Source organism: Epinephelus fuscoguttatus, linkage group LG19 (genome assembly GCF_011397635.1).
Source record: "Epinephelus fuscoguttatus linkage group LG19, E.fuscoguttatus.final_Chr_v1".
NCBI classification, from domain to species: Eukaryota; Metazoa; Chordata; class Actinopteri; order Perciformes; family Serranidae; genus Epinephelus; species Epinephelus fuscoguttatus.
The window spans coordinates 39820696-39841857 of NC_064770.1; the positions used below are offsets into that span (position 1 = coordinate 39820696).

The window sequence follows — 21162 nt, forward strand, 5'->3', positions numbered from 1 at the left end:
CCGCCCCTGGTGGCAGGCTGACTCTGTGTGGTGGAGTCTATCTGAGCTGTGATTGGTGCAGTCAGTCGGTGAGTCTGAGTATTTCACAGTGAAGCATCAGCACCTGAAACCCTGGATTCAAAGCTGCCGTCTCTGCTGCCGTCGTCTACAAGGTGAGTGATGCTGATACGTTGACACTGATGCTATGTGGCAGGCAGATGGAAGCACTAGGAACCTTATTACAGTTTATACACAGCCTGTTAGTTATGTTTGATTTCTGTTCCCTCAATAGCTGCAGATTCCTGCAGTGAGGAAATCAACCTGCAGACGTAAAAGTAGCAGAGGTGGTAGAAAGATGTGCTCAGAGGTGCACGAATTATGACGATCTCAGTCAAGACTTTGTTTCCTTCTTGTTTTTTGCTCTTTATGCACGAAAAAAAATACTGAAGTTTAATTTAAAGTTTTAATTCAAGGATTTTTCAGATGATTTATATTTATAGATCCCAGGGGACGTTTTATGAAATGTGTAATTAGTGGTAGATTTGATTTAGTTGAACTATTAATACTGTAACAGAATCTGAATCTGACTCTGAGTTACTGTTGTTATAATGATAACACATTTTATTTATAGAGCACTTTTCAAAAACTCAGAGACACTACAGGCATAAAAAAGTGCAGGGAAATACAGTCAAGAGTGCAAAACAGCAGACAAAAGAGGAAAAAAATTACTGGCTGTAGACAAATAAGGGTGCTGACATTACAAAGTTAGGTGGGTACAAGGGAAGAGCAAGAAGGAAGTAGGATGGATTAAATTTGTAAGTTAACTGCAGAACGGAACAGGTATGTTTTGAGTTGAGTTTTGAAGGAGGTGAGGTCTGTGCAGCCGCGGATGTGTTGTGGGAGGGAGTTCCAGAGGGTGGGGGCAGCAACAGAGAAAGCTCTGTCCCCCCAGGTGCGGCGCTTGGTCCTAGGTACGGTGAGGAGGTTGGCGTCAGAGGAGCGGAGGGTGCAGGAAGGGGTTAAGTGGTCACGGGAGCGGGTGTGGGTGAGGAGGCGGGCAGCAGGGTTCTGGATACACTGAAGTTTATTTAGGAGACTGGAGGTTGTGCCGTAGAGGATACTGTTGCAGTCGTCGATACGAGATGTAATAAAAGCATGAATGAGGGTTTCAGCTGCAGGGAAGGAGAGAGAGGGGCGGAGGCAGGCGATGTTTTGAGATGGTGGAATGCTGATTTGGTGACTTGCTTGATGTGTTGGTTGAAGGAGAGATTGCTGTCAAAGATGACTCCAAGGTTGCGGCAGTGGGGGGAGGGGGAGAGGGTGGAGTTGTCGATAGAGAGATGGAAGTCTTTGGCTGCCAGGCTGAGGGACTTTGGACCAATTATGAGAAAGCCTGATTTGTCGTAGTTGAGTTTGAGGAGATTTCTTTGCATCCAGTGTCTGATATCAGAGAGACAGTTTGAGAGGGTGGAGTAGGTCTGAGAGGTGATGGATTTGGTGGAGATGTAGAGCTGGATGTCGTCAGCCTAACAGTGGAAACGGAGGCCATGACGACGGATGATCTGACCGAGGGGGAGGAGGTAGAGGATGAAGAGGAGAGGACCAAGCACCAAACCCTGGGGTACACCTTGGGACAGGGGGGCAGTCGAGGAGGAGCAGTTGTTGATGAAGATGAATTGCTTCCTTTCAGTAAGGTATGATTGGAGCCAGGTGAGGGCATCAACCAGTTGAAACTTCTCGTGGTTAGAATTCCTTCAGTGTTCGTTGTTCAGGAGGTTTTTAGCGGGAGGTCTCTTCCTCTCCAAAACAAACACGCCAGGTGATTAGAATCACTAAAAACACTGCAAAAAGCAGTTTCACGCTACAAATCAGTTCCTCTCCGATGCTGCTCTGCATCTTGGGGCTCACCCAGAACATGCTGTTGTGTGCTCACCTTTTTCTGATCCTGGCATCAAGAGTTTTTGTACAGTGAACTGAATTATCCACTGAGGTCTCTTTCTTTCCCAGACCAACAGACCCAGTGATTAAACTGGTAAAATGCAGAATAACAAAGTTTCTGACAGACTTTGGCATGTCGCTGTGAGCAGCTAGTGGAATAATTTTCCAGAAGGTTCAGAAGGTTGTCACTGCCAGCTCCATCAGCTGATTCACATTTAAAGTATATTCTATATTTCAACTCAAACTAAAGGCTGAATAAAACTGTGCATGTGACTGCAGGTGTATGGAAAAAATGATGAGGAACATCTGCGCTCTCGTCGTCCTGCTGCTGCTTCCTGCTGTGTGTGAGGGACAGCTGAGAGCTCAGGACTTCATATATCAGGGATACTCAATGTCCTGGAAAGAGGCTCAGGCCCACTGCAGGGCGCATTACACTGACCTGGTCACCATCGCTGGGAAAATTGAGAATCAGAACTTCATCAACACCCAGGGATGGATCGGTTTGTACCGAGACAATTCAACCTCTCTGTGGAAATGGTCCAGAAGAGACGAGATAGCCAACTTCACCATCTGGGACAGTAGTAAGCACACATCAAGGCCTTCAAGCTTGTAATACACTACATTAACAATAGTTTAAGACGTGTTTTCTATTTCACACATTTAATATGTCATCAAAATACAAACCCCGACTGGGCACCAAAAACTTTTGATCAGCTGGACCAACTTTCTCATTTTACAGCGAAACAGTACACAAAAATTTGCCTCTGAAAACATTTCAAGAGAGAAATAGGCAATGCAGCAATATAGATCTAGATTCATATTCAGTTAGCGCTGCCTCGTTTGAACGCAGTTCACAGAGTGAATGACATGATTGACAGCTACGTTAGAGACTACTCAGCTTTGTTCGCACATGGTGAGGCCGTTAAAAGCTGAGTGAGATTCTCTGTCTCATGTACCTCGTCAGCGTATTTTCATAGAACGCTTTGTTTGATATCCTACGAAATTGTGCTCCACGAATGACTTAACATCCTTAATGTTCAGTAGTGTAATTGACGCAAAGTTACTAAGGTTAGGTTTAGGAAAATAAACATGGTGAGGGCGTACCTTAAAATAACTCAAAGTTCACACAGATCCGAACACGTGACTCCAGGGGAAAGTCAGTGTTTTGTGACCCATCCACCACTCCAACCTGGCTCCTTACAAGCGCTCAGGACTGTTTCCTTGTTTTCTAAGGAGGCAGGTTGGAGTGGCGGATGGGTTACAGAAACACAAACTTTCACATGTTTGGATCCGTGTGAGCCTGAAGTCACTTTAAGGTACGTCCTCAGTAAAAGGGTCTAAGGCAGGAACACTCAGAAAACATTTCCAAAAACTGTTCTGACTGGATGTAAATGACGTAGATATTTTCTTCTTGCAGATGAACCCAAAGCTGATGAGAACTGTGCTTTTAAGTTCCTAAGCAAAGAGAAATGGGAGAGCGATAAATGTAGCAGCAGGCGCGGTTTCTTGTGTTTCAACGAGAAGCTGGTTCTGGTGAAGGAGAGGAAGACGTGGGAGCAGGCTTTACAGCACTGCAGGGCTCTGGAGGCGGTCAACTCCAACCAGCCAGCCACTGATTACCAGAACCACCGCTATGACCTGGCCACCCTGCACAGTCCAGATGACCACAAGTACGCATGGGAGAAGGCAAAGTATGCCCCCACTAAAGAGGTAGGGCAGTTATTCACAGTGTGTGTGTGTGTGTGTGTGTGTGTGTGTGTGTGTGTGTGTTACAACTCCTCCTCTGTGGTGGTAACATGTCTCTGTTACATGTCTGTAGGTGTGGACGGGCCTGCGTTACCTGGCTGGTCAGTGGGTGTGGGTGGGCGGAGAACGAGTGCAGTACCTGGATATGAAAAGTTGCCCCACCGTCAGGTTTTGTGGCACCTTCCCAAAGAACATCACCAAGATATACAACATACGAGACTGCAGTCAGAAAAGGAGCTTCCTCTGTTACAGGAAGCCTTGAACGCATCAGTCTTCTTCAAGTCTGTGGTTACTGAGAGGTTCTCAGCAAAGTTAGTGGATTGTCCTTTTTAAAGTTGATTTATGATAATTAAACAGTTTCTGCATTTGCAGTGTTTAAGTGGTTTACTCATAGGATGTGTCGTTTGAAGATATATGCTCCTTCTGGTTCAATTGATGCCGACTATTTCAAGATGAAACCACCACAGCACATTCAATAAACACTTCTGTCAGACAAGAAACAAACAGTTTTAACTCACCTAGTAATGGTCCGTCCTGCATCGCAGACCTTCTAACCCCCTATTCTACACCCAGGTCCCTCAGGTCAGCTGACCTGGGGCTCCTGGCTGTCTCACGCTCCAGACTAAAGGTGCGGACACACCAAACTGACGTCAAAGATCTAGCGGCGAGGAAAGCCAACTGTTGCGTCGTCTACGTCACCTCACGTCGCCCTGTGTCAGTTGCATTTGAACACACTACACGGACTACATCCGACGGCCAAGTAGCACGTACGTTCTGCGCCTGCGTGAGAGAGAGCGGAGTGAGAGAGTGGTACATCCTGTCAGCCGAGGGGTTTCCTATCTGTGCAGCCGAGCACCGCAGCACCTCCACGGACTATTACATCCAGACGGTCCCGGTGTTTCCTCCGCAGGCTCCACTTCACTCAGCTGCCCGATAAACCCGCTGCTTCTTCCCACTTTAACCTGAATAACAAACCAGGGCTCGGTGCTCCGGTTGGATCCAAACGGAGAGCCGGGGCTAGCTCAGAGACTAGCGGAGGCTAACTGGCTGTGCTTCCCTCCGGTCATGCTGCGGCTAACGCTCCACTAGCCGCTCCCAGCTAGCTCCGGTTTGTTATTCAGGTTAAAGTGGGAAGAAGCAGCGGGTCTGTGGGGCAGCTGAGTGAAGTGGAGCCTGAGGAGGAAGCACCGGTTAGCCCCGGTTTCACTACAGGCAGATTCACTCGCTACAGGGGCGAGGAAATAAAACCTGAACAGCCAATCAGAGTGATCTCTCTCACCGACAAGCTCCGCCGCCGATTCAACATGCTCAATCGGCCGACAGACGCTCCCTGACGGCCTGACTGTCGGCTTGGTGTGTCAGGGCCTTTAGGCTCAGAGGTGATCCCCCTCCACTGACTCGTTTAAGTCCAGGCTCCAAACCTACATTTATTCATCAGCGTCTGAGTCCCCCTGATGTGGTTCTCCCTGATGCTGCCTGTGTGTGTTGTGTCTCTAAATGTGTGAGCTGTGTACCCGACAGTTATGTTGCCTCCTGTGGATGCTATTTAGCATCTTATTCCTTCCTCTTGTTTGGTCAACATGAGTTGTTTTAAATGTGCTTTATAAATAAATTTGAGTTGAGTTGAGAAGAATGTCTCATGATAATCCACAGATTGGTAGCATTACGACAAAAAGGTTCAGATGCTCCAAATATTTAGTTCAAACACATCATTACATCCAGAGATTTCCACAAACTGCTGTTGCATCATTTGGACCACTCATATTTCTCTTCCCACTGTCTGCAAAAAGTGTGTGTGATGTGACCAATAAATATTCAGCTTCGACTGTCTCGTCTGTTGGGTGTATTTTGTTGGATTGAGCGATTCAGAGAAGAAGAGTGCTGCAGGAAGAAGCTTAGTCAAAGACGACAGGAGGAAGAACTTCATTTGAAAAATAATTTCTGCAAGTGTAAGAGTCATTACAGTCATTACATCTAAATATTAAATCTAAATATTAAATGTAAATGTTAAATCTAAATGTCAAATCTAAATGTTAAATCTAAATTGTTAAATCTAAATGCTGAATCTAAATCTAAATATAAAATCTAAATATTAAATCTAAATATTAAATGTAAATGTTAAATCTAAATGTTAAATCTAAATGCTCAATCTAAATGTTAAGTCTAAATATTAAATCTAAATGTTATATCTAAATCTAAATGCTCAATCTAAATGTTAAGTCTAAATATTAAATCTAAATGTTATATCTAAATCTAAATGTTAAATCTAAATGCTACATCTAAATATTAAATCTAAATATTAAATGTAAATGTTAAATCTAAATGCTCAATCTAAATGTTAAGTTTAAATATTAAATGTAAATGTTAAATCTAAATGCTCAATCTAAATCTAAATGTTAAATCTGAATGCTAAATCTAAATGTTTAGTCTAAATGTGAAATCTAAATGTTAAATCGAAATGCTAAATCTAAATGTTAAATCTAAATATTACATCTACATCTAAATGTTAAATCTGAATGCTAAATCTAAATGTTAAGTCTAAATATTAAATCTAAATGTTATATCTAAATCTAAATGTTAAATCTAAATCTAAATGCTAACTCTAAATCTAAATGTTAAATCTAAATGCTAAATCTAACTCTAAATATGAAATCTAAATGGTAAATCTAAATGGTAAATCTAAATCTAAATGTTAAATCTAAATATTACATCTAAATATTAAATCTAAATATTAAATGTAAATGTTAAATCTTAATGTCAGATCTCAATGTTAAATCTAAATGCTAAATCTAAATATTAAATCTAAATATTAAATGTAAATGTTAAATCTAAATGCTAAATCTAAATATTAAATGTAAATGTTAAATCTAAATGCTCAATCTAAATCTAAATGTTAAATCCAAATGCTAAATCTAACTAAATATGAAATCTAAATCTAAATGTTAAATCTAAATGCTAAATCTAAATGCTACATCTAAATCTAAATGTTAAATCTAAATGCTAACTTTAAATCTAAATGTTAAATCTAAATATTAAATGTAAATGTTAAATCTAAATGTTAAATCATAATGTTCAATCTAAATCTAAATGTTAAATCTAAATCTAAATGTTAAATCTAAATATTAAATCTAAATGTTTAAATGCTCAATCTAAATCTAAATCTTAAATCTAAATGCTAACTCTAAATCTAAATGCTGAATCTAAATCTTAAATCTAAATATAAAATCTAAATTTAAATGTTAAATCTACATGCTAAATCTAAATCTTAATGTTAAATCTAAATCTAAATGCTGAATCTAAATCTAAACTCTAAATATTAAATCTAAATCTAAATGTTAAATCTGAATGCTAAATCTAAATGTTAAATCTAAATATTTAACCTGAATCTAAATGTTAAATCTACATCTAAATGTTAAATCTAAATATTAAATCTAAATCTAAATGTTAAATCTAAATGCTAAATCTAAATGTTAAATGTTAAATCTAAATGTTCTGGGTGAAACTAAATATTTAGCTAATATGCAAATTCACACTGCCGGTCACCAGAAGTACCAAAATAAAAGCTCGAGATGGTCAGACTGTGTTTATAGAATCAAATAACTTATCGGGGGAAATGGACACTTGAACATACATTAGCGTGATAATAACTACCTAAAATAACAAGAAACATGTTTGGAGAAATTTTATTTCACGTGTACTTTGAGTTGTTAGTGTCCCTTCGGAGGGAATCACCTTGTTGTTTACAAATACTTCCAGGTAGAAAACCAGCAGAGTTTAGCAACATATATGTGTGTGTATATCTCACATTTTTCACGTCACTGTATCACCGTTTAGACTAATCTGGTGTTTGTAAAGTCCATAAACACAATGATTGAATGGTTACCGTAGATTAGCGGAGCTAACCGTTAGCTGTTTGCCCCGTTAGTGGTGTCTGTAATGACTCATTAACTCTAAACGGTCTGTGAAAAAAATATTATTTTTCAGCGGATGTCTTAGTTACACAGTCGCCAAAACTCTGGCAGTGTAAAAGGGGCTCTAGTTTGCTCACTCCCTCTCACTATGAGGGGTTAAAGGTCATCTCTAGACTGCCAACAGGAGGCTCTCTGATCCACCCAGCGATGGTACGGTAGGCCTCCTCTCCATCACAAGGTCGGTCCACTGTCGACTCTGGTGGTTTGGTTTTGGGAGAATCCTACTGGTCTGTATTACGTCTATATTTTGAGGTGATACACGACATGTTAATCAGAGTTTGCACAGCTGCATGGAGACTAATATAAGTGGAATGTACCTTTGTATTAGACATGTAGACAACTTGTTAATGTAGACACTGATGAAAATATTCAGAGCCTTTGCTGTGACACTCAGGTGCCTCCTGTTTCTCTTGATCATCTCTGACCTGTTTCCAAACCTTGACTGGAGCCCACCTGTGGCCACTTCAGCTGATTGGACCTGACTGAGACACACACACACACACCTGTGTGTTGAAGGAGCTCAGAGACGGGGCTGTGTCGAGGCACAGAGCTGAGGAGGGCTGCAGAAACACTGTGTTGGATCCAAGGGTCCCAAAAGCACAGTGGCCTCTGTGATTCTTTAGTGGAAGAAGTCTGGAGCAACCTGCAGTCTCAGTTTTTTCTGTCTGCCAGACAACAACAGATCAAAGAGTCGGTGACCAGCGTGAGAGGGGTCTGTCATGATGTTTATTTGGCTCAGCTGATGTAGCGTGAAGTGGTGAGTTCTTCCAGGGAGGGCAGGAGACAGCCGGTGATCTTTCCTGCAGACTTGATGACTCTTTGCAGAGCCTTTTTATCTGCAGCGGTGCAGCTGGCAGACCGCACCACGATGCAGTCTGTGAGGTCGCTCTCAATGGTTTGAGTGCAGATGACGCAAAAGCAGTAGAGAAGTAAAGAGTCGGTGCACCAGGTGTGTTCATGACAACAGATTGTGTTTGCACAGTTTTGCTCAAATATTTACAAGGTAGAAGAGAGAAACTGATGCGAGGATCGATCTTTAAAATAAAAATGTAGCATCGAGAGTATCGATATTTTGGCATTGGTTCGTCTGCCCCTAGTGGACAGTGCAGGTATTACCATGTAAGGTGATGAAAGTAAAGTATAAAAGGCCGCACACTGCGTCTTTAACTAACTGGAAAATGCGAGTTCGGGCACTGGGCGCTACTCAGTGCCATCTTTCTAGGGCCTGGAGGCTGGCTGCGTCTGAGGTTGCTAAGCGACCACAACCAGCACCACATCACAGCCTGTTTACCCAAAATCCTGAGCGCAGAGCTGATCTACTTCCTGTTTGTGTGTTGGCCTGTTGTCTGTGGGACAGATGTAAAGCTGACTGATCAGATATCAATGAAGTGTTTTAGTCTTTTTGTAGAAGGTGTTAAAGTAAAAACCATGTGGAATGAGGAGTAAGGAATACTTGAAAATATGGAATGCAAACGAAGGCGGATTATCTGAACAAATACAAATGCAAATAGAAGGTAAATATCTAAACAAAATACAAATGCAAATTGTACAAAACAACCGGTAAGTGTCTGACGGGCCGGCAGCCTGGAGACAGAGTGCAGGTGAACAGGTGAACATTCACTGAGTTCAGTCTGTTCCAACCTGCCGTCACTGAGAGCAGTGTCACAGCCTTATTTTATTCATCTTATTCATCCTGTATGTGGCCAGGAAGGCCTTATTGACATACGTGATCTCTTCTTTCAGGAGTCCTGGTTCAGACCATGCGTTACACAGTTAAACACAAACAACACATAGAAGCATCACGAGAGAGAACAGTAAAAGAAGAGGGATATATGAGCCTGACCAGTGGCGCTTTCATATTCCACTCAGGTCAGGGACTATACAGAGCAGCAACATGTTTCCTTCATGGCAGTTTTTAAAAGACCTTTAAAAATGTTCAAGGAAGGGAGTTCCTCTAAGGTGCATGAGAGGACAAAGCAGGTTCAATGCCATGTCTCAAGAACCCCTTAAGGGAGTTTCCTTAAATTTGGCACAAATGTCCACCTGGACTCAAAGATGAACTGATTAGAATTTGGTGGTCATACGTTAAGGTCACTGTGACCTTACCCATTTCATTCTCATTAGCATAATATCATAGGAATGTCCTATGGAAGTTTCCTCAAGTTAGGCACAAATGTCCACTTGGACTTATCTCTGAAATTTTCTTTGGCGAGTAGATTTTTATCATAACTGACTGAAACAACAACATTTGGTGGTCAAAGGTCAAGGACACTGTGACCTTGCGTCTGTCTCATTCTTGTGAATGCAATGTCTCAAGAAACCCTTAAGGGAATTTCCTTAAATTTGGCACAAATGCCCACATGGACTCAAAGATGAACTGATTAGAATTTGGTGGTCACAAGTCAAGGTCACTGTGACCTTGCCCATCTCATTCTCATTAACGTCATATCTCAGGAATGTCTTCGGGAATTTTCCTCAAGTTAGGCACAAACGTCCACTTGGACTTATCTCTGAAATTTTCTTTGCCGAGTAGATTTTTATCATACCTAACTGAAACAGCAACATTTTGGTGGTCAAAGTTCAAGGACACTGTGACCTTGCGTTTGTCTCATTCTTGTGAATGTGATGTCTCAAGAAACCCTCAAAGGAATTTCTTTAAACATCCACTTGGACATGCAGAATACACTGAGCAGAATTTGGTGGTCGAAGGTCAAAAGTCAGCGTGACCTCACAGGATAAAATAATGAAGGTCAAAAGGTCAAAGGTCAGCTTGACTGTGACATCATCATGTTTTAACGTCATATCTCAGGAACAGAAGGGGAGACATTTGGTCAGATACTGAATTGGTGACTCTAATCTTGAACCTGTGCTGATTGTATAGTGTGTGAAGCATCCATGGACTGGTGGGCGGAGTCATACAACCACGGGGCGGTAATTAATTTGGTAATGATTCTGGCATTCCATAAATGTAAGTTTGGCAATAATAAACCTCACATTGGTGTTTTTTTCTGGAGGATGTTGAACATGACATGAAACTGCTCTTTGGCTCCACAAACAGGCTGTTGAGACTCTCGATATCTGTCTTATAATATCTTTGTGTGGTGCAGGGAATGAGACAAGATTTGGTTATCAAACTCAGTGTTCTATCTGTTCCTGAGTCACGCAGGTATTTGAATGTGTGTGTGTGTGTGTGTGTGTGTGTGTCTCAGATCCTGTGCAGGTACGTCTGCTGAATTTGAAAGTTTCTCTTGAGTGACACTTTTCACTGTCACTCAAGAGAAAAATGAGAAAGCCTTTACTTAATATGTGTTTACCACGTCCTTAAAAAAGATGACCAATGAATATCTGCACACTCACCTTCAGACTAACTTCACACACCTGTGCCAAGGTGTACGCAGCACAGAGGATATCCACGCCATCGCTTTGGAGTCACGCTAGCAATGAGACTTTGGGTTGATGAGCAGATCTCACTGTGTGAACTCTACTGCTGAACAGGGTAAGGGTCTGTCTCGTCGTACAGTGTCTCGACGTTGAACAGAATTTGGACTGAAAGCCCACTCTGCAGTGAGCAAACCTCTCATTCGCAGAAGGAATCAAAATGCTAGACTAACCTTTGCTGAGGAGCATGTTGTGTGGGCAGAGGAGAACTGGTCCAAAGTTCGTCGTCATACTGGGGAAAGACTGAACCCAAAGTGTGTAAATAAAGACGTCAGTGAAAGGTGGAGGAGGAAGTGTCATGGTTTGGGGGATGTTTTCTGCTGCAGGAGTTGGGCCTCTTATACAGCGACATGGCAGAGTGAATATAAATGTTTATCAGAACCTTCTTCGACAACGCTCATCACCCGATCAGCCAGCAATTTTCATGCAGGACAGTGCCCTCTGTCACACAGCAAAACGGCTAAAGCAGCTCCTTGAAGCTGAAAACATTGAAATAATGAAATGGCCAGCCCAGAGTCCTGATCTAAACCCAACAGAAACCTCTGGAAAATCCTTGGTGACAAAGTTATGGCTAAGAAACCCACTACAGTCACCCAACTGTGGAAGAGACTGGAAGAAGAGTGGACCAAAATCACATCAGAGCGTGTGAGAGACTAGTGATGTCCTGTGGCCGCAGATGTGCTGAAGCCATTCAAAGCAAGAGCCTGTCCACGTCCTACTAACTGCTGACTGTTGCAACCATCAGAAACTGCCTTGGTTATTTTGTAAAACACAGATTTTAGCCATTCTTATATCTCATATCTGCTGTAGATGTTCTGGGCTGATCCCTGAATGTTCATGACGTCTTGCTCCGCCCCTGGTGGCAGGCTGACTCTGTGTGGTGGAGTCTATCTGAGCTGTGATTGGTGCAGTCAGTCGGTGAGTCTGAGTATTTCACAGTGAAGCATCAGCACCTGAAACCCTGGATTCAAAGCTGCCGTCTCTGCTGCGTCGTCTACAAGGTGAGTGATGCTGATACGTTGACACTGATGCTATGTGGCAGGCAGATGGAAGCACTAGGAACCTTATTACAGTTTATACACAGCCTGTTAGTTATGTTTGATTTCTGTTCCTCAATAGCTGCAGATTCCTGCAGTGAGGAAATCAACCTGCAGACGTAAAAGTAGCAGAGGTGGTAGAAAGATGTGCTCAGAGGTGCACGAATTATGACGATCTCAGTCAAGACTTTGTTTCCTTCTTGTTTTGCTCTTTATGCACGAAAAAAAATACTGAAGTTTAATTTAAAGTTTTAATTCAAGGATTTTTCAGATGATTTATATTTATAGATCCCAGGGGACGTTTTATGAAATGTGTAATTAGTGGTAGATTTGATTTAGTTGAACTATTAATACTGTAACAGAATCTGAATCTGACTCTGAGTTACTGTTGTTATAATGATAACACATTTTATTTATAGAGCGCTTTTCAAAAACTCAAAGACACTTTACAGGCATAAAAAAGTGCAGGGAAATACAGTCAAGAGTGCAAAACAGCAGACAAAAGAGGAAAAAAATTACTGGCTGTAGACAAATAAGGGTGCTGACATTACAAAGTTAGGTGGGTACAAGGGAAGAGCAAGAAGGAAGTAGGATGGATTAAATTTGTAAGTTAACTGCAGAACGGAAAAGGTATGTTTTGAGTTGAGTTTTAAAGGAGGTGAGGTCTGTGCAGCCGCGGATGTGTTGTGGGAGGGAGTTCCAGAGGGTGGGGGCAGCAACAGAGAAAGCTCTGTCCCCCAGGTGCGGCGCTTGGTCCTAGGTACGGTGAGGAGGTTGGCGTCAGAGGAGCGGAGGGTGCAGGAAGGGGTTAAGTGGTCACGGGAGCGGGTGTGGGTGAGGAGGCGGGCAGCAGGGTTCTGGATACACTGAAGTTTATTTAGGAGACTGGAGGTTGTGCCGTAGAGGAGGCGGGCGATGTTTTGAGATGGTGGAATGCTGATTTGGTGACTTGCTTGATGTGTTGGTTGAAGGAGAGATTGCTGTCAAAGATGACTCCAAGGTTGCGGCAGTGGGGGGAGGGGGAGAGGGTGGAGTTGTCGATAGAGAGATGGAAGTCTTTGGCTGCCAGGCTGAGGGACTTTGGACCAATTATGAGAAAGTCTGATTTGTCATAGTTGAGTTTGAGGAGATTTGTTTGCATCCAGTGTCTGATATCAGAGAGACAGTTTGAGAGGGTGGAGTAGGTCTGAGAGGTGATGGATTTGGTGGGGATGTAGAGCTGGATGTCGTCAGCGTAACAGTGGAAACGGAGGCCATGACGACGGATGATCTGACCGAGGGGGAGGAGGTAGAGGATGAAGAGGAGAGGACCAAGCACCAAACCCTGGGGTACACCTTGGGACAGGGGGGCAGTCGAAGAGGAGCAGTTGTTGATGAAGATGAATTGCTTCCTTTCAGTAAGGTATGATTGGAGCCAGGTGAGGGCATCAACCAGTTGAAACTTCTCGTGGTTAGAATTCCTTCAGTGTTTGTTGTTCAGGAGGTTTTTAGCGGGAGGTCTCTTCCTCTCCAAAACAAACACGCCAGGTGATTAGAATCACTAAAAACACTGCAAAAAGCAGTTTCACGCTACAAATCAGTTCCTCTCCGATGCTGCTCTGCATCTTGGGGCTCACCCAGAACATGCTGTTGTGTGCTCATCTTTTTCTGATCCTGGCGTCAAGAGTTTTTGTACAGTGAACTGAATTATCCACTGAGGTCTCTTTCTTCTTTGAGCAGCTAGTGGAATACTTTTCCAGAAGGTTCAGAAGGTTGTCACTGCCAGCTCCATCAGCTGATTCACATTTAAAGTATATTCTATATTTCAACTCAAACTAAAAGCTGAATAAAACTGTGCATGTGACTGCAGGTGTATGCAAAACATGATGAGGAACATCTGCGCTCTCGTCGTCCTGCTGCTGCTTCCTGCTGTGTGTGAGGGACAGCTGAGAGCTCAGGACTTCATACATCAGGAATACTCAATGTCCTGGAAAGAGGCTCAGGCCCACTGCAGGGCGCATTACACTGACCTGGTCACCATCGCTGGGAAAATTGAGAATCAGAACTTCGTCAACAGCCGGGGATGGATCGGTTTGTACCGAGACAATTCAACCTCTCTGTGGAAATGGTCCGGAAGAGACGAGATAGCCAACTTCACCATCTGGGACAGTAGTAAGCACATATCAAGGCCTTCAAGCTTGTAATACACTACATCAACAATAGTTTAAGACATGTGTTTTCTATTTCACACATTTAATATGTCATCAAAATACAAACCCCGACTGGGCACCAAAAACTTTTGATCAGCTGGACCAACTTTCTCATTTTACAGCGAAACAGTACACAAAAATTTGCCTCTGAAAACATTTCAAGAGAGAAAAATGCAATGCAGCAATATAGATCTAGATTCATATTCAGTTAGCGCTGCCTCGTTTGAACGCAGTTCACAGAGTGAATGACATGATTGACAGCTACGTTAGAGACTACTCAGCTTTGTTCGCACATGGTGAGGCCGTTAAAAGCTGAGTGAGAGAGCAGAGTGATAGAACGCTTCGTTTGATGTCCTACGAAATTGTGCTCCACGAATGACTTAACGTCCTTAATGTTCAGTTGTGTAATTGACGCAAAGTTACTAAGGTTAGGTTTAGGAAAATAAACATGGTGAGGGCGTACCTTAAAATAACTCAAAGTTCACACAGATCCGAACACGTGACTCCAGGGGAAAGTCGGTGTTTTGTGACCCATCCACCACTCCAACCTGCTGCAATCATATGACCAATGTGATGATGGCAGTAAACAAGGCAGTAGTCCTGAACACGTCTAAGGAGGCAGGTTGGAGTGGCGGATGGGTTACAGAAACATGAACTTTCACATGTTTGGATCCGTGTGAGCCTGAAGTCATTTTAAGGTACGTCCTCAGTAAAAGGGTCTAAGGCAGGAACACTCAGAAAACATTTCCAAAAACTGTTCTGACTGGATGTAAATGACGTAGATATTTTCTTCTTGCAGATGAACCCAAAGCTGATGAGAACTGTGCTTTTAAGTACTCACGTACAGAGAAATGGGAGAGCGATAAATGTAGCAGCAAGCACACTTTCTTGTGTTTCAACGAGAAGCTGGTCCTGGTGAAGGAGAGGAAGACGTGGGAGCAGGCTTTACAGCACTGCAGGGCTCTGGAGGCGGTCAACTCCAACCAGCCAGCCACTGATTACCAGAACCACCGCTATGACCTGGCCACCCTGCACAGTCCAGATGACCACAAGTACGCATGGGAGAAGGCAAAGTATGCCCCCACTAAAGAGGTAGGGCAGTTATTCACAGTGAGTGTGTGTGTGTGTGTGTGTGTGTGTGTTACAACTCCTCCTCTGTGGTGGTAACATGTCTCTGTTACATGTCTGTAGGTGTGGACAGGCCTGCGTTACCTGGCTGGTCAGTGGGTGTGGGTGGGCGGAGAACGAGTGCAGTACCTGGATATGAAAAGTTGCCCCACCGTCAGGTTTTGTGGCACCTTCCCAAAGAACATCACCAAGATATACAACATACGAGACTGCAGTCAGAAAGGAGCTTCCTCTGTTACAGGAAGCCTTGAACGCATCAGTCTTCTTCAAGTCAGTGGTTACTGAGAGGTTCTCAGCAAAGTTAGTGGATTGTCCTTTTTAAAGTTGATTTATGATAATTAAACAGTTTCTGCATTTGCTGTGTTTAAGTGGTTTACTCATAGGATGTGTCGTTTGAAGATATACGCTCCTTCTGGTTCAATTGATGCCGACTATTTCAAGATGAAACCACCACAGCACATTCAATAAACACTTCTGTCAGACAAGAAACAAACAGTTTTAACTCACCTAGTAATGGTCCGTCCTGCATCGCAGACCTTCTAACCCCCTATTCTACACCCAGGTCCCTCAGGTCAGCTGACCTGGGGCTCCTGGCTGTCTCACGCTCCAGACTAAAGGTGCGGACACACCAAACTGACGTCAAAGATCTAGCGGCGAGGAAAGCCAACTGTTGCATTGTCTGCGTCGCCTCACGTCGCCCTGTGTCAGTTGCATTTGAACACACTACACGGACTACATCCGACGGCCAAGTAGCACGTACGTTCTGCGCCTGCGTGAGAGAGAGCGGAGTGAGAGAGTGGTACATCCTGTCAGCCGAGGGGTTTCCTATCTGTGCAGCCGAGCACCGCAGCACCTCCACGGACTATTACATCCAGACGGTCCCGGTGTTTCCTCCGCAGGCTCCACTTCACTCAGCTGCCCGATAAACCTGCTGCTTCTTCCCACTTTAACCTGAATAACAAACCGATTCAATATGCTCAATCGGCCGACAGACGCTCCCTGACGGCCCGACCGTCGGCTTGGTGTGTCAGGGCCTTTAGGCTCAGAGGTGATCCCCCTCCACTGACTTGTTTAAGTCCAGGCTCCAAACCTACATTTATTCATCAGCGTCTGAGTCCCCCTGATGTGGTTCTCCCTGATGCTGCCTGTGTGTGTTGTGTCTCTAAATGTGTGAGCTGTGTACCCGACAGTTATGTTGCCTCCTGTGGATGCTATTTAGCATCTTATTCCTTCCTCTTGTTTGGTCAACATGAGTTGTTTTAAATGTGCTTTATAAATAAATTTGAGTTGAGTTGAGAAGAATGTCTCATGATAATCCACAGATTGGTAGCATTACGACAAAAAGGTTCAGATGCTCCAAATATTTAGTTCAAACACATCATTACATCCAGAGATTTCCACAAACTGCTGTTGCATCATTTGGACCACTCATATTTCTCTTCCCACTGTCTGCAAAAAGTGTGTGTGATGTGACCAATAAATGTTCAGCTTCGACTGTCTCGTCTGTTGGGTGTATTTTGTTGGATTTGAGCGATTCAGAGAAGAAGAGTGCTGGAGGGAGTTACAGTTACAGTTTGCAATGCTGCAGTGTTATATTTTATTCTATATTGTGGATCTGTGAGTGTCGTTTCATAAATATTCCATGGCACATTTGTACTGTTAGTAAGCGTGATGTAAATCTGTGTCAGAGCAGTGTGACTGGGGTTTTCAGGCCAGCTGTGTGTGTAGCAACCTTCCAACATGGCCACCAGAGGACGCTACGATGCTTCAGGAAATCATCCATCAGTGACATGAGACACACTTTTCCTGGTTCAGACTGTTATCTCATCCGTGGAGATTTCATCAGCTGCAGCTGTGACACAGCGCTGCTCCGTGTGCCTGCAGGGATAGAAAGAAGAATCCTCTCTGATCACTGCGGAAAACACCAGAAGACCTTTGAACCACTCTGTGTTGTTTACTGTGTGTCTTTAATGTGATGTGTTCAGGGGCGGGTTTAGAAACGTCTGGGTCGTCCAGTCTGGGGCACTGATTTAAAAAGGGGGGCACATTTTGTGTTAATGTGTTCAGACTCAAACTGTGCGTTATTAATAGTTCCATCAGTTATTCAGTAAAATCAATAAAAGCCAGATAAACAAGTTAAAATATTCTAATATGAAATATTGTCAATAATTAGATGCTATTTGTGCAAGTTTTGCATCCTTTTGTGGTCATTTGGCATCTGTCTGTGGTTGTTACACATCTTTGTAGTAGTTTGATTAACTTTCTAAAAAGAAATGTATGTGGCAGTAACTGCAGAGGTTCTGATACTAATAAGCCAACTACCTGTTACACTCAGACTCTGGTTGGGGCCTGTGTCACGCATAGCGAGCCCTCTGGCCCCGCCCCTGCCGGAATGTGTGTTTGGATCTATAGATATCTGGATTTTCCCACAAATCTCTGTGGATCATTTCTACAACATTATGACAATATCATATACATATATGATATTTATTTTCAGAGGAAGATGCTGAACATGAGTTGTGTGGCTGGATTGGGAACTCTGCACGAGGACAAAACAGACAAGGAGAATCAAATCTGTGTGATCCCGTAAACAGAGGTCAGAAATAACGCCCAGCCTGTTTGTGTGCGTTTCATTTCCCTGCTTCGGTTTGGAGGCAGAATAAAGCTCGAAAGACGGTGTTAAGAGTTAAAAGTTAAAAGTCAGCCATGTGCGGAAACCACCGTACTGAAAGTAGACTTCCCCATGTGTGTGATTACTGCAACATAGAATTACACCAGGCTGGTCTGCTGCTGGACGGGTTTTGATGGCTGAGGTCGACAACACATCCAGTTAAAACATTGTCGAGCTTCAGCCAAGTGACCTGATTGGTCAGAGCCTGGCCCACGCCATGCTTAGAGCTCCCATAATGCACAGCTAGTCTGCCAAGTCTGCTGCTTTCTGCTTCACGATGGGAGAAAACAGGACACGTGTATAAAGCAGTGGGTGCGAGCGATGATCCAGCAGAGGGAGCTTTACACACTGATGGACTGATGGACTGCAGGACGCAGCGTCAAAGATACACCCACCCAGAGACACGCTCACTTTACTCGCACAGCTGCACACAGACAATAGGAAACACAGTGAAACAATATGAGCCTTGTGATTATGTGTGGCATAAAGTTTATTTTTAAAGCGCAAAAGTGAGACAAAATCAAAGTGCTTTATAAAAGATATTATTTTGAAATGAAACATGAAAATGAAGATTGAACATCTCTTCTATATTTTAAATTAATTTCAATATTTTACACTTTCAAATAAAGTATGAAAAGGGCCTGAAGCAAAAGTGTGGGCACCCTGCATGGTCGGTGCTCAGTAGCGCCCCCTTTGGTGAATATCACAGCTTCTAAACAGAATAGTGATGTGTGCAAGTGCTCTCATGTTGAAACTAAAGCCGGTGTCCCACTGGACAAAATCCCCACTAACATCTGACACTAGTATTTAATGGGAAAGGTTCCAATCTGCATTCACACGCGGGTCATATGACTCTGCAGTGGTCACAGGGCCAGGTGGAGGTGCTAATTGTAGCCCCTTTGATGGTTTGTTCTAACAACGGGCAGCCAGGTAAAACCCTCCATCTCTGCCCAAACTGTGCCAGCTAACTTTTGATTGATGTTTGAGCGCTGAGTTTGAAAGAAAGACTGCTGCTGGTGTGGGGAGTTATTTCCTCTCATGCAAGCGCAGAATATATGTACTGGTTGGCCGTCAGCTGGAGTCTTTGCAGTGTGTTCAAGTGCAGCTTTTTGGCAACATGAGGTGACAAAGCAGTTTACTTTTGCCTAAAGGTGCGGACACACCAAACCGACATCAAAGAACTAGCGGCGACAAAAGCCAACTGTTGCGTCGTCTGCGTCGCCTCACGTCGCCCTGTGTCAGTTGCATTTGAACACACTACACGGACTACATCCGACGGCCAAGTAGCACGTACGTTCTGCGCCTGCGTGAGAGAGAGCGGAGTGAGAGAGTGGTACATCCTGTCAGCCGAGGGGTTTCCTATCTGTGCAGCCGAGCACCGCAGCACCTCCACGGACTATTACATCCAGACGGTCCCGGTGTTTCCTCCGCAGGCTCCACTTCACTCAGCTGCCCGATAAACCCGCTGCTTCTTCCCACTTTAACCTGAATAACAAACCAGGGCTCGGTGCTCCGGTTGGATCCAAACGGAGAGCCGGGGCTAGCTCAGAGACTAGCGGAGGCTAACTGGCTGTGCTTCCCTCCGGTCATGCTGCGGCTAACGCTCCGCTAGCCGCTCCCAGCTAGCTCCGGTTTGTTATTCAGGTTAAAGTGGGAAGAAGCAGCGGGTCTGTGGGGCAGCTGAGTGAAGTGGAGCCTGAGGAGGAAGCACCGGTTAGCCCCGGTTTCACTACAGGCAGATTCACTCGCTACAGGGGCGAGGAAATAAAACCTGAACAGCCAATCAGAGTGATCTCTCTCACTGACAAGCTTTGCTGCCGATTCAACATGCTCAATCGGCCGAAAAGCCGCCGACGCCGAAGTGCCGACGGCGCGGGACACACTGCAAAAACTAGGCCGACAGACGCTCACCGACGACCCGACTTTGGTAAGTATCACAGCTTCTAAACACTTCTTGCATCCAGCTCAGAGTCTCTCAGTTCTTGTTTGGAGGACACTTCCTATTCCTACTGACATCACATGATGTCACGATGGCTGTGTGTTTTCAGCTTTCGGCATTTTATGTTTGCCATGATTCGTTTTATACTCCTTTCCATAATGTGGTTGAAACAAACTATAGAGGCCTTGAGTGTGTTTTGAGTGTGTGTGTTTAAATCATAAATGATCTGATGTTCATCAGTGAGTCGGGACGTTCTGCACAGATGTGTGAAACACTATATCCACAGCAGCGGGCCTGTCCAGGCTCGTCTCTATGTGTTGGTAGAGGCAGAGGTCACACCAGTGTAGCTTCATGGGCCTACAGGCGTGTGTGTGTGTGTGTGTGTGTGTGTGTGTGTGTGTGTGTGTGTGTGTGTGTGTGCTGTGGGTGTGTGTGTGTGTGTGTGTGTGTGTGTGCGCTGTGGGTGGTCATATGGTGCATTTCCACAGCATGGTACGACACGGCTCTGCTCAACTCGACTCACTCCTTTTTTGGTTTTTCATTAGAAAAAGTTGCTGATAGTACCTGGTTACAGTCAGTCTGTTTCCATGACAACAGAGAAAATGGATTTATTGTGCCAGTCTTTTAAAACCTCTGTAAACATATCAGTGTGAGTGAAATGTTCCTGCAGTGAATGTGTCACAGTGGGACTAACACACCCAGATCATGTGACTCCTGCATGTATACAGTCAATCAGACCCAAACTGGCCGAGGCGCTCTGAGCATGCTCCACAGTTTCCGCCCCGGGCTTTGACCCGGAAGTCCAATAGCATTAAATGTGTAAGAGAAGAAGAAGCCGGTAACAACATGGAGAAATCTACATCCAGAGCCGTGACTTTTTGGACGGACCAAATGTACAGAGCTGTAAAGTTGTCCACCATGGTAGCAGTTAGCTGCTAGCTAACCGTAGCTAACTTGTTTGTCCATTGTTTGGTCTGTGACGTAATAGGTCAACAGGAAAAAGGTCCAATACTAACAAGCTGAAAGGGGGCATATCTCCACCTATCGTAGAGGAGTCGCACATACTCGGCTCAATAAATGGATGAAGCCAGCAGAGGTGTTGTTACGAAGAGGGAACATGTGAAGG

At 44.0% G+C, this 21162-nt stretch overlaps 2 protein-coding genes across 4 annotated transcripts; both read left to right on the top strand.

Moving 5' to 3' along the window:
* The first annotated feature begins 24 nt into the window (after positions 1-24).
* LOC125879314 (macrophage mannose receptor 1-like) lies at positions 25-16894 on the top strand. 2 transcript variants are annotated; one of them, XM_049561148.1, is made up of 4 exons: positions 25-152; positions 2197-2498; positions 3335-3627; positions 3737-5475. In XM_049561148.1, the coding sequence occupies exons 2-4, from the start codon at positions 2201-2203 to the stop codon at positions 3923-3925; spliced, it is 780 nt and encodes a 259-aa protein (XP_049417105.1). In that variant the 5' UTR covers positions 25-152; positions 2197-2200; the 3' UTR covers positions 3926-5475. The 2 variants fall into 2 exon arrangements, 1 of the variants encoding a protein (XP_049417105.1); XR_007447846.1 differs by lacking the exon at positions 25-152 and adding an exon at positions 16475-16894 and having other exon boundaries at positions 2196-2498; positions 3737-5042.
* On the top strand, positions 2094-15618 carry LOC125879322 (L-selectin-like). Of its 2 annotated transcripts, XM_049561156.1 has the most exons (3): positions 2094-2196; positions 13959-14260; positions 15098-15618. In XM_049561156.1, exons 2-3 carry the CDS (start codon positions 13963-13965, stop codon positions 15463-15465), a joined length of 666 nt encoding a protein of 221 aa, XP_049417113.1. In that variant the 5' UTR covers positions 2094-2196; positions 13959-13962; the 3' UTR covers positions 15466-15618. The 2 variants fall into 2 exon arrangements, with proteins under 2 accessions (XP_049417113.1, XP_049417115.1); XM_049561158.1 differs by lacking the exon at positions 2094-2196 and having other exon boundaries at positions 13211-14260.
* Positions 16895-21162: the final 4268 nt, after the last annotated feature.

What these genes read in the sequence shown, in the direction of transcription:
- LOC125879314 (XM_049561148.1), top strand. Translation starts at nt 2,201, where the DNA reads ATGGAAAAAATGATGAGGAACATCTGCGCTCTCGTCGTCCTGCTGCTG. An exon ending in CTTCACCATCTGGGACAGTA is followed by an intron (nt 2,499 to 3,334) that starts GTAAGCACACAT and finishes TTCTTCTTGCAG; the next exon opens with ATGAACCCAAAGCTGATGAG. An exon ending in AGTATGCCCCCACTAAAGAG is followed by an intron (nt 3,628 to 3,736) that starts GTAGGGCAGTTA and finishes ACATGTCTGTAG; the next exon opens with GTGTGGACGGGCCTGCGTTA.
- LOC125879322 (XM_049561156.1), top strand. Translation starts at nt 13,963, where the DNA reads ATGCAAAACATGATGAGGAACATCTGCGCTCTCGTCGTCCTGCTGCTG. An exon ending in CTTCACCATCTGGGACAGTA is followed by an intron (nt 14,261 to 15,097) that starts GTAAGCACATAT and finishes TTCTTCTTGCAG; the next exon opens with ATGAACCCAAAGCTGATGAG.